Here is a 12,388-nt window from a genome sequence, read left to right as displayed (position 1 = left end):
TTGCCAAAAAACAAGTCATTAGAGATGAAAAGTCTTACTACATCAAACTACAAGAAAAACATGCAGGAAATCCCAAACTATTCTATAATTCTATTAATTCCCTCCTTAGTCCAGGTACAAAAAACAACCCCTGTCCTGACACTAGCAAATCTGACCTTGAAATTTCCTCACTATTCAGTTCTTTCTTCACTTCTTCCATCACTGAGCTAACCAAGACTTATACCAACAATAACCCTCTTCCCCTACCTGCTCAATTTTCCCTTCCCCCCCCTTTCGAACTCAAACCTGTATCCACTGATCTAATTAAGAAACTTCTCTATAAACTAAACCCTTGCCCCAATGCCCCTGACACTATTCCGTCCTCCTTCTTACATATAGCCTCTGACACTATTGCTCTACCTATCAGCATCCTAATTAATAGGTCTCTACTTGAATCCTATGTTCCCAAACTATGGCGCACTGCTTTTATTCTTCCTTTCCATAAGGGTGGCAAAAATTGTAATGTCTCCAATTTCCGCCCAATAGCCATCCTTTCCCCCATCTCCAAAATTCTTGAAAAATGCTTCCACCTGCAGCTCTTGCCATTCCTTACCAAACACCAACTACTCTCTCCTACCCAACTGGGCTTCTGCCCAGGACACCATACTAACACCGCCCTTCTCTCCTTCTTACACTCTGTCAATTCAGCACGTGACTCCAGTAATATGGTATCCTCTGCTCTGCTAGACTTATCCAAAGCTTTGACACCATCTCCCATACCCACCTTCTAAACCCATCTCTCTAATCTCTCCTTTGCCAAAAAACTCTTTCCTGGTTCTCCAGCTACCTTTCATACAGGTCCCAAGCTGTGAAATGGGGCCATGCCACCTCTACTTTCCTTCCTACCCCTACTGGAGTACCCCAAGGTTCCATACTTGGCCCGTTACTATTCAATATCTTTATTAATGACTTCCACAAAGCCATTCTTAACACCAGCATTGTGCAATACGTTGACTATTCCTCTTTGATCTGCTGCGCCTCCAACCTAACAGAGCTCCAAGCTCTGACACAAAGTGCCTTCTCAACCACTGAAAACTGGATGCTTCAAAATCACCTCTCTCTAAATGCAAGCAAAACTAAGATCCTCCTTTTCTCCCCCTCTAAATCCTCCTCTCTTGATAAAAACTCATTTCAAATTACTAGCCTTAACTCCACCATCAAGATCGCACCCTCCACCAAACTTGTTGGTGTTACGATTGATGACCAACTAAAATGTAATACTCATATCCAGCTAAACATCAAAAAATCACACACAAAACTTGGCTTACTGTATAGAAACAACCACTTCCTCTCTCCTCCCACCAGACTAACTCTTGCCTCTACCTACCTCCTTCCCTCTCTACTGTATGGCGCTCCTCTGCTCACTAATTTGTCATCCACACTTGCCTCCAAATTGGAACAATGTTGCAACAAATTCTCTAGATTTGCCACCAATGCCAAATCCTCCTCTCATCACTGCACCTCCCTCCACTCTCTAAACTGGCTTGAACTCCCCAATCATCTTGACTTTCTCCAAATCACTACAGCCCACAAATTATTGTTCCATCCTACTAACTGCCCTGCTCTTTCCAATATTCTACAACCTTATTACCCCCCTTACCAAAAACCTGATCACCGTACAAAAACCAAAGCGCCCAGCAGGTCAGCTTCTCTTATCCTTTACACTAGCTAAAAAAATGGAATACCCAGCCCCTCCACACTAAGGACCTGTAACAACCTTAATAACTTTAAAACCCAACTTCATTTCTACCTCTATCTAAACAGGAAATGCAACTGCACTCTTCAGCCCATACCTCTCAAGCTCTCTTCCCCCTTCACTCCAGGCTAACCTCTTTACCTTCCTAACCTCACTTTTTAATATAGATAGCATCGATAACTAAATAGTAAAATTTTGTTTTTATGCTATATGCCTTTTTTCCCCTCCTGAACAAAATAGAAATTGTTAGTATTTATTCTTTTTTTGTAACAACCTGTTATTTGTAATGTAAACTCTTTGAATTTTCATGTAATTAAGCTTTTTTCCTGTGGAGCTTTTCTCCCCGGGCCTCCACTGAAAACGGGCCCCGAAGCCCAGTGGACCTCCCCGGTAATCAAACTGGAATGAATGAATGAATAAATAAATATATAAATGTTTCATAGTTTTCTGGTCAGCAGTACCATTTAAGCAACTTTCATGTGGGCCACACAGTGCAAATCATTGTTCCTCTCCAAAACTCCGGTCACATTCATGTTTTTCTTTGCTTTGTCCTTAAGTACAGTTCAGTTGTGTCTGAAATTGATGTCATTAATTTGTTCTGGGTGGTGGTAAATTGTTCTCTAATCATGATAGTTTTCTGTTGCAAGGATAAAATTGAGGTCTCTGAAGTAATGTATCCTCATTGGCTTTAGCTTTACCTATTTTTAACTAGAAAAATTGATAGACAAAACTTAAGTGTTCAGAAAATTTACCACTGCTACGCTTGCTCTAACTATCCTGTTCTGTGACAACAGCTTCTCTTTACAGAGGTACCTGCTGAACAGAAATGTGTTGCAAATCTCTGTCACAAATTTCTCATCAGGGTTTAAGAAAAGCCTCAGTTGACCACACACTCTGACCTCGCTCTTAATTGCAGTTTAATTTTATTTTGTAAAAAAAATAAACTTTTCCTCATATTTCCTATTGCTAAATATGAAACAGCGAAAATGGCCTTTCCTTAAAAGTTGCCATGAGATCTCACCTTTAATCAGAGATCTAGCAGTATATGTGAAGGATTTTGAGGATGTAAATTTCTTTACAAGCTTGTGGCCTTTCTTGATGTCCACTAAACTGCATCAGAAAAATGTGGGAAAAGAATATATGTTGCCGGGAGTACCTATTTTGTGTATTACCACAGTGTCTAGATGTGTTTCCACGTATCTGTATATGTCTCTGCCAATGCAGAATAACGTTTGTAATTAAGGATCTAAGGGAAGGACAGATGATAGCAGGACATATGGATAAGTATCTTTGTATTAAGCTTCAGTGCACTTTGAACGCGAGGTCAGCATTTTTGAGTTTAGACATATACTGTTAGGACTGGTAGTTGCTAGGTGAATAAATCTAAAAATGGGAAAGCTTCCTCATAGTTTAGAGCTGATTAACGAGTACTGTAGAATGAGATGCTCCTTTCAGAAATAGAAGTGGATTAATAAATTACAGTAATGCTGTAACTCATAAATAATGCTCATTTCAGAATCAATGAGAAACGAATTTTTCATTTGTTGGCTGAGTAATGATCATTATTAATTAAGACTCTTCCCAACATAGAATCATAGTATTTATTTGAAAGTACTTTGGTATTGGTAATATGCACTTCATTTATCCTAGTAGAAAAGTTTGATTGCTTAAACTCAAACTGTGTCCCTTTCCGTTTTTTAAATAAATATGTACTTTACTGACTTTATCTAACAAACCATGCCTGAGTTCCTCTTGGTGGTAACTTTTTGAAAGGGTCTCTTTCACTGAGTGTATTCCAAAGGTCCTATTTCGATATTGGCACAAGTATGTTGATGACATTAAAATGGGTTACTGACTTGAAATTTATTTTGCATGAAACAGTGTTTCCCATTTTTTGCCTGAAAGACACTGGCATCTGTTTTAGTATTTGTATCGAACCTTAACTTGGCTGTACAGATCTTCTTGAGAAGTCTCGAGCTATTCGTCAAGCCAAAGATGAACGAACCTTCCATGTTTTCTACCAGCTACTTGCAGGGGCTGGTGAACATCTTAAGTGTAAGTTTCCACCTTGTCATACCATTAGTAAGCAGTAAGCATTTGGCGTTTAGAGTTTAGTTCAGCTTGTTTGAACAACTTGTCATAGCATGCTACATAGAACACTGCAAAATTTTAAAGCATTAGAAATGAACTGTATATCACCTTAAACATTCTAAAGCAATGATTCATAATAGTACATTTCTCATGTTAAAGAACTGTAGTGGCATTAGCCATTAGATGCATAGTATTATCCACAGTAGTTACAGCTGACTAAAATGCAGTAGTGCACTACACTCATAAATGCATACATAAGTGTATAGACTCTGCTTCTGCCTGCGAGGCAGTTGAGTGCTCTCTTCAAGGCTGGTGGTCAGAAATCTTTCCCTCTCAAACTGAAGGCTCTGTGTCCTGGTCCTACTCGGTCATTGGGACAGCCAGTTCCAGCAAGTCTTAAGGCAGGAGTTTTTTGCCAGTGCGGCCAACCTTCCTGCAATCTCTTCACTGCTCCCACCATCTTTAAGTGCAGCAGGTTCTTTGCTCGATTTCCCCCGTAGAAGGAGTCGCTGAGAGATTCTCTAGTTCACAACTGACCCTCTGGTCTTCTGTGTGCCTTTACTCAGACTTGTCTAATTCCCAAATTCCTGCAGAAAGCATCTCCATGGAAGACCAGAGTCATCCTTATTGCCCCTTACTGGCCTTAACTGGTTCCCTTTCTTTGGTATTAACCTGGTACACCCTCCTTGAGTGCTTGACCTCTGGTCCAGGTCTTCTGTGTCCCCAATCTGGTATGTCCCATCTAGAGAATTCAGGTCCTGAAACTAGCCACATGGTTTCTCCACTTACCATGATGGCTAGTTAGCCTAGGCTTTCTCCTCAAGTGGTGCTCACTCACATCTCAAAAGCCTACCACTAGGAAAATATACAAAAGTAAATGGAAAAGATCCTTTTTTGGGGGCTTCTGATAGATATTTGGACCTCTTTTCAGCCCCTCTCACTGCTGTAATGGATTTCCTGCTTTTTCTCCACAGTGGAGTCCGTTATTCTTCTGTTAATGTTTGGCAAGTAGCCATTTCTAATTTTCATGTGGGCAAACGTCAAGCTTCTGTATCTTCTGCCAAATTGGGGAAAGCCTTCTTAAAGGGTGCCTTCACTCTTTAGGCTGCTGTTAAAGATCCCCCTTCCTTGAGGCCTCAGTGTTTTGTTAGAGGCCTCGACACAACCTCCTTTCACACCTGCTGACAAAGTGGACCTAAATTTTTTATTGTGGAAAACAGTTTTCCTGGTAGCTATTACTTTAAGCAGAAAGTGTCTGAAAATCAGGCTTTATCTTACTGACCACCCTATATTTCTTTCTCAGGTACCATTTCTTTATGAGCCAGTCCCTCTTGTGTACCTAAGGTAGCTGCAGAGACTTCCTCAATCAAAACATATAGCTACCAGTTTTCTTCCCATATTTCTCAAATAAAGGTGAGTACGTTACACTTGGTAGCTGTGCATTGGCAATTACGTTTTTATCTTTGAGTCAAGCCCTTCAAGCAAGTTAGATCACTTGTTTGCGTCTTTCTTGAAAGCTAAAATAGTACAAGAAGTCTCAAAGGTCACTCTAGCCAGATGATTGACGGCCAGCATTTCTCAACTGTACAAAGATATTTATCCCTACCCAGACCACCCAAGGCACATTTAAGAAGGTCAGTCTCTGCTTCTTTGGTTTACACTTGATAACATCTGTGCTGCTTCCATGTATTTCTCACTACAGATTGGATCTGCTTTCCAGAAATAGGGCTGTTTTGGTTCTCTTTTCTTCTGGAATATTATTCCATGATGCCACCCTGGTAACATAAGTAGCTGGGGACTGTGTCCCATACATTGAAGAATGGATGGAAAAAACATCAGATACAAAAATTATGTACTCGCCATAACAATAGATGTCTGTTTCTGTCCTTCCTCGAGTCCCCTCCCTCCATCGCCATTACATTTCATGGAAGGTTTTTCATACTTGGACTTGTGGTATGACTTTGACTTGCAATTCATGCAGGATCTCCTGCTCCTATAGCTCCAGAGCACATTCCTTTCTGTATGTTAATTACATGGCTACATGCATCTATTTTTTGTGGTTCTCCAGAGAAATTACAGGCACATGTAATCTGAGGTAATGCTGAGGACAGTATGGGATTATGGGTAAGGAGAGGAGGCTGAGCAGTGGATCCTAAAGTCTGTAAAAACAGTTGAAGTCTGATTGAAACCCATATGTTGAGGAAGGACAGAAACAGACAACTGTCGTTATGGAGGGAACATAATTTATGTATATAATGTGTGTGTGTGTGGGGGGGGGGGGGTGCTCCACTCTGGATTATGTTCTAGCAATATTGCAACAATCACAGCCAACACCTGTGCAGTAAAAAGATAGAGCTCCGACTATGGCTTAAGAGAATCATCAGGAGCTAGTGTTATAAGGCTGTTGATAGTGCTGGCAGTGAAGGATGAGCATATTCATCTTGGTGGGAGCAAGGGTTAGAGCAGGGAGGAAAGCTGCCACTGACAGTCGGAGGAAAGGAGGCATCTAGCCTTTGCTGGCAATTGTGCAAGTATATGTGCTCACATAGGGCAAGGTGACTTGTCCCCTTGGTGACACAAGTAGCTCATACCCCAGTGCCCGGTGAGGGCACAATCAGTCATCATGGCTACCTGTAAATCTGCTTTCCCAGATGGCTCACTCCTGTACTATACTAGGTACACCCCTTGTATAGTGGAATAAATAAGCTGATTCTGACAGGGGAAAACTTGATAGTCTGCAGTTTGGGAGCAGAAAACTTAAAAATTTTGCAACAGTTGCAGTTTTTTCTGTATTTAGTGGGCAAGCTCCCTGTGCCCCATATACCTCAGCAAAAATATTCTAACCCTAGAGTCACTTAAATTTTGAAAAAGGGCAGCATGTTATCTACTTTTTTCCTAACTCAGTACATCTGGTAAGGTAAAATTGTTAAGAAGGGTGGGTAAGCACAGCCCTCACATCATAGGTTGCAAGACATTGCCCCCCTTTCGAACTGTGTAGTAGTTTTGTATTTGTATTCATTTTATTTGTAAGCAGTTTTCTTTTCTCTGGTTTAGTTTAGAACTTTTTTTTATTATTGCAAATAAATGCATTTCTCTTGATGAGCAGGGGTTGCACATATCCCTGCTTGAGCACATTTCCCTAACCTCCATTCCTATATCTGTTTTCAGGCACTTACTGTGACTGTTTACCAAGATCATCCTGGTATCTAACCTTTCTGAGCTGGGGTCACCAGCTCCCTTAAGCTGGCAATGACTGGGTTCCTACAGGAGTCAAGTGAGCCTGGACTCCACTAATATTGCTCTAAGGCATATTTAGTTTGAAGGTGGTATGGCCCTTCCCCCTCTCTCTGCTGCCATCATCTTTTGGAAGTTGAGAAGCCATGAGTTTTTTTTTTTAAGCCTCCATGGCCCAGGCTTGAGTGAATATCCTTCCCAGACCCACTGTTTTACTCAGTTTGACAATGGTTGTTCCCTCTGGCTCCCAACAGAATTGGATGAATGACCTAGCCCTACCCACATATCTCTTAACCCCCACCCCTTTCAGGTTATCTATGCCTTAATCAGGACTTTAACCCTTTACAATGGAGCTGGCATTACTTCAAATTCAATGCATCGCATTCAGTGATTTATAGTTTAAGTAGAGGTTTTGATGAGCTGAGCTACATCCGTATCATATGAGGTTGTATGCCATACGTGGATCTAAAAGATTACAGTTGATGTGTTAAATATACAGATAAAAGTGACAAAACCTACATGGCTTGTGTTTATTTCACTTTTACACAGTTAAGAGTAATGTGTGTAGTGCTTTATTACTTACAGTAGTTTTTATTTTTCTACAGCTGACTTGCTGCTTGAAGGATTCAGTAACTATCGTTTCCTTTCCAATGGATATATACCCATACCAGGTCAACAGGACAAAGATAACTTTCAGGAAACCATGGAAGCAATGCACATCATGGGCTTCAGTCATGATGAGATTCTGTGTAAGTTTGATATTTGCCAAGAGCACATAATATATATTCTCATTACCCTTTCCAAAGTAGTGTAGTCCCCAAGACAGGAAGCTGACATTGTAATGCGAGTAAGTACATGGGCACAGTTTTTGATACACTTAAGATTTGTAGAGATAAGGATACCTCACTTTTCAGACGTTTTTTTTTTTTTAATTACTGCTTGCTCAGTACAAACACTTGTTTCGTAGTAACACTTTTGTAGGAAATTGATGATTCTTTTTCCTTCCAGGAAGGATAGCTGAACTGGTTTGCCTGAAATTCAGTTTTATGGATGCATTTTATAATGTACAGAATGGATAACTGAAATATTGAACTGCTTGGTGAATGATTTCCAAGAACTGACAGCAATGCAAATTTTGGCCCGAGTTGTTTTGCTACTTGTAGGAAAAACATTCCTGGTGATTGACTACTCAGTGGCCACTAAAAATTTGCAGTAGTGAAGCAGACTGATTTTTTTCTTTATGTATGTTGAATATAAAGTTTTCCTTGTAATTAAAAAGTGTGTATGTGTATACACACACACACACATATCACACACACACACACACACACACACATTTGAGGACTAGGAAGAGAGAAAGGGAAATAAGGGAGAAGGGAGGACTGAAGGCCGTGTAAAGCATTAGAATAAGCTAATTTGTTTTGTTTTTTTGTTTTATGAAGTAATGTTGCTTATTCATTTAACATGTTGGTGGACCGGTCCAAAGAGCAATTTCAACCACAGCCTGGGCTAGAGGAAAGCTATTTTTAAAATAGCAAGCAAAACAATGAACCAATTAGTGTGAAGAATACAGTACATCTGTACACATTTTAGGAAAACAAAAAACATAAATGAACGATAACATGATGTGTGTTAGCGGTTATATAAGCTCACTTATCCATGGAGCCAACCAATTCACCTGTCACTGGATGTAGAACAGATGCCTAGTGTCTCATGTCTGCATCTGAGTGCTTCCCTGTTTTCTCTGAGGTCATGGTCAATTTAGTGACTTTTTTCCCTTACTTGCGAATATGAATTTAAAATAGAAAGATAAAGTTGTACACCAACACTAACAGTCCCAAAGTAGTGTTTATTTAGAGTGATTTTCTTACTGCCTTATTTACATGTTAGTCAAAAGCCAGGTTAATATCTACACAAGTCTTCAAATCCCTGACTGCTATGTCTGCTTTAGGGGTGTTTTATCAATAAGGTAGTTTCTCTGGGCAGCTCACTTCCCAAAAGGTACTGTTGTGTTTCTTGGCAATGAATTTTAAGCCGTGGCTTTGGCACCAGTCATTTGTATGTGTTAGACCTTCCTGTAAGATGTTAGTGTCTTTGACGGTGGGTCTTTGATTGCTCCTAGCTTGCAGTCTTCTACAAACTTGGTAAGCTAGAGGCCCTTGACTTTCAAAAAATGGACACCAAACAGGAGCAAATTTGGCACAGATCCCTGAGGTCCTCACTGGTGACCAGCCTCTTTGTAGAGGTGGTTTCTCCAATCCTAATTTTCCTGTGTCCTGTCTTTGAGCCAGGAAGGTATCCAGTGAATTGCATAGTAGTTTATGCCCAATTCTTTGTTTACAGTGCCCGAGTAAAGTATTGTATCAAATGCATTGGGTCAAGGTAGGCAGTATGCACCATTTTGCCTTCATCCATTGCCTTGGTGACCTTCTCAAATATGTCCACCAGGTTCAGTAGGCATGACTTGACTTTGAGCAAACTAGACTGGTTTGAATCTAGTATCTGAAGGTTTGCTATGTCAATACTTTCCATAGCTTTACATGTGAGAATAGTTAGACTAATGGGCCTGTAGTTCCCAGGATCCATTGATGATCTGCTCTTGTGTAAAGGGATGAGCGCTGCAGTCCTCTGTTCATTCATGTGACACAGAGACTGTGCAGTGTCTGGTTGAAAATGGACTGGATGGGTGCTGTTTCTAGCTGTTTAGGAGGCATCCTGAGATGATATTGGGGCTCAATGAAGCTGTATTAATGGCCTTGGGAGAATTTATCTAAGGCCTTCTCCGTGCTTGATAGTTGGAGGGGTTATGTTAGATAGCATTTCTTGGGGGCTGGATGTGGAGGTGTTAAAGCTGGTGCTGAATTTGTCAGCCAGAAGATTTGGTAGATGTTCTGGTTCTATGAACGTGGCTCCATTTACCAACTGCTCCTTACAGTGTTCTGTGTTCCCTTTGAAGTTTTGGACATGCCTATGGCCCTATGGTTGTCCTTACCCCAGGATGCTATCTTGTTCTCAAAATTTGCTTTGTTGGACTTTAGTCCTCTAGGTTGTCTATTCATTTTGATGAGGTAGGTATTTTTTGTTTAATTTTGGATTTCACCATGGTGGTTTGTTTTTTTAGTTTTGGGCTTATTTCTGGTAGGCAGAGCAGCCTCTGTGCAGTCATTGACATGGTCGTACATAGCTTTTGCGAATAATTCCACACAGGCTATTGTGCTGTCTGAGTTTGACCTATATCTTGCTAGAATGTGATATGAGACTTTGTCATTGGTAATCTGGACATGGAGGAACTCCAGTGCATCAGCCTTTTTATCCAACTTAGAGGTATGCTTGTAGACAGACGCCTCTATCTTTAATCCCTTTCTCTGGAGTTGCTGGTCTGAATGTGTGGAAGGCACTGAAGCCTTGCATTGCTGGTGTACTCTCTGCAGCTTTAAACTGTGTCTTGGTAACTGCATAGATGTCCGCATTCTCCAAAATGATGAGAGCTTGGAGAGTGTGGAGCTTCTTGTGTAGATTCCTGGCATTGAGCAGCAACACCTTCAGATTTCCCTGAGTAGATCTTGCTATGTTGAAAGGTTTGTCAGTTTATCATTTCCTAAAAATACTCTTTAGTGAGGCCAATGTTTTAGCAAATATTCAAAGGCCTAGAGGGGGGACAGGTGCAGACCATCTCGGCGAAGCTTTAAGATCATTGCCTCCCAACACTGACAAATATTGAATCCTCCTAAAATGATGCCAAAAACTGCCCGTTATTAAAGTCAGTCATCTTCTGTTGGTATTGTGGCGTCATCCTTGAAGGTAGAATGTTGCTCAGTGCCAGGCTTATAACAGCCTGTAACATATAGACAGAGAGCTCCGTAATGTCTCTCCATATAGTATAAGGAGGTTGTTTACACCAACATGGACCATGGCTGAGTCATACTGGTACTTGTGGCACGTGTATAACTTGGAAGATCTTGGCCCTGATAGACAATTGACCATTATTTTGTCCTTGTTTAGTTTGGTGAGTGGGGCGTCAGTATGTTGTCAATGGAGTTCTCTATGACGAGAATCCTGTTTAGTGTAGTTGTAGTTGAGGCTCTGCTGGGTGTGGCTGTATGGCGCAGTGTTTGGTGTTTAGTGCTTTTGGGTTTGCTGATGATTTTTGCAGCTGGAATGTCTATGATGGTTTTAGGGTTTGGGAAGATTGCATTTAAGTGCCACAGCATAATTAGGGATGTGTGTGGTAGGTGTAGTGTGTGCGCTTCTGACAACCAGATTATTAGGAGTGTTTGTGCATGAGAGTTTTGCCTCTGGAGACACTGCTTATATGCATCCTCGCATACTGTATTTGTTTGAGTATTAATTACAGTGAGCATGAGACAATTGTTACATTGTTTGTATACCCATATCCACTAAGCTGGCTGCAGAGAAATTGAGAGTGCGTATCCATGATGTCAGATCTTTTATTGGATGAGCTTCAAGGGTGGGGTGCACAAGGGATTAATGGTGGGCTGATTAAAGGTGCCTTTAGGTCTAAAGACCAGACCAGGAAATTTCTAGGGAGCGGTGCTCCTCCATGAGCAACTTAGTTGCTGACACTCACTGTGTTATTGGTATAGTTTGACAGGTGGGTTTACAGGGAAAATTTGGTTTCTAGGTGTCTGCATCTATACAAGGCACTAATAACTACTGCGTGATAGGCAGTGGTGAACAAACACACTAAATTTATTCAGGCACTTAATTCAGAAAACTGGCGTCGAAGTCCTCTGACCAATAAAATTACTACATTTAGAACTTTCTGACATGTTTCCATCTCGGACTAGACCATCACCTGTTGCCACTAGATGGACTATCCCAGTCCTCTTAATGTAAAAACAAAAAAGATTCCTTGAGAGTGTAGTGCTTGCATAAAACAATCTATACAATCTAGACAAGGCAATCTCAAGTATTAAGGACTTTTAAATGGTTTAAATTACAAAAATCAACAAATAAAGCAAAAATAAAGCAAAAGCATTCTAGTACAGTTAGCGGAAGTACAAAATAATACAATCTTAGTCTTTCTCCATCCTTAGCAGATGGGATTTCTGAGAAAATGAGCAGGCAACATTTTGTAATAAAGGAGATTTATTCAAGAATATTACAAGTTTGCTTTGTGGATTCTCAGTATTATGGATCTGTGGAAAACAGTGGGTGGGAAAATAAATAAATAGCTTACAACAGCCAGTAACGATGAAAAAGGAGAGGTAGGTACTTTGTAAGTCAGATGACCATAAAGGGTGGAAGCCAGCGACATCCTTTTAAAACCACAACAGGAAAACTGTGGGAACGTTGAGGAAAAATTCA

At 40.6% G+C, this 12,388-nt stretch overlaps 1 protein-coding gene across 1 annotated transcript in view; it reads left to right on the top strand.

Annotated features, from left to right (window-relative positions):
* MYH10 (myosin heavy chain 10) overlaps nucleotides 1-12,388 on the top strand; it is a 2,709,460-nt gene that overhangs the window by 854,227 nt on the left and 1,842,845 nt on the right. The window contains exons 8-9 of the mRNA XM_044086713.1: nucleotides 3,692-3,790; nucleotides 7,666-7,809. Of these exons, the coding sequence (XP_043942648.1) occupies nucleotides 3,692-3,790; nucleotides 7,666-7,809 (243 nt within the window). The remainder of the gene's footprint in view (nucleotides 1-3,691; nucleotides 3,791-7,665; nucleotides 7,810-12,388) is intronic.

Source organism: Protopterus annectens, chromosome 10.part0 (assembly GCF_019279795.1).
Source record: "Protopterus annectens isolate FY-2018-M chromosome 10.part0, PAN1.0, whole genome shotgun sequence".
In the NCBI taxonomy this organism is placed as follows: Eukaryota; Metazoa; Chordata; order Ceratodontiformes; family Protopteridae; genus Protopterus; species Protopterus annectens.
The sequence above is the reverse complement of the archived record's forward strand: the minus strand, read 5'-3'. Positions and strand labels throughout refer to the sequence as shown.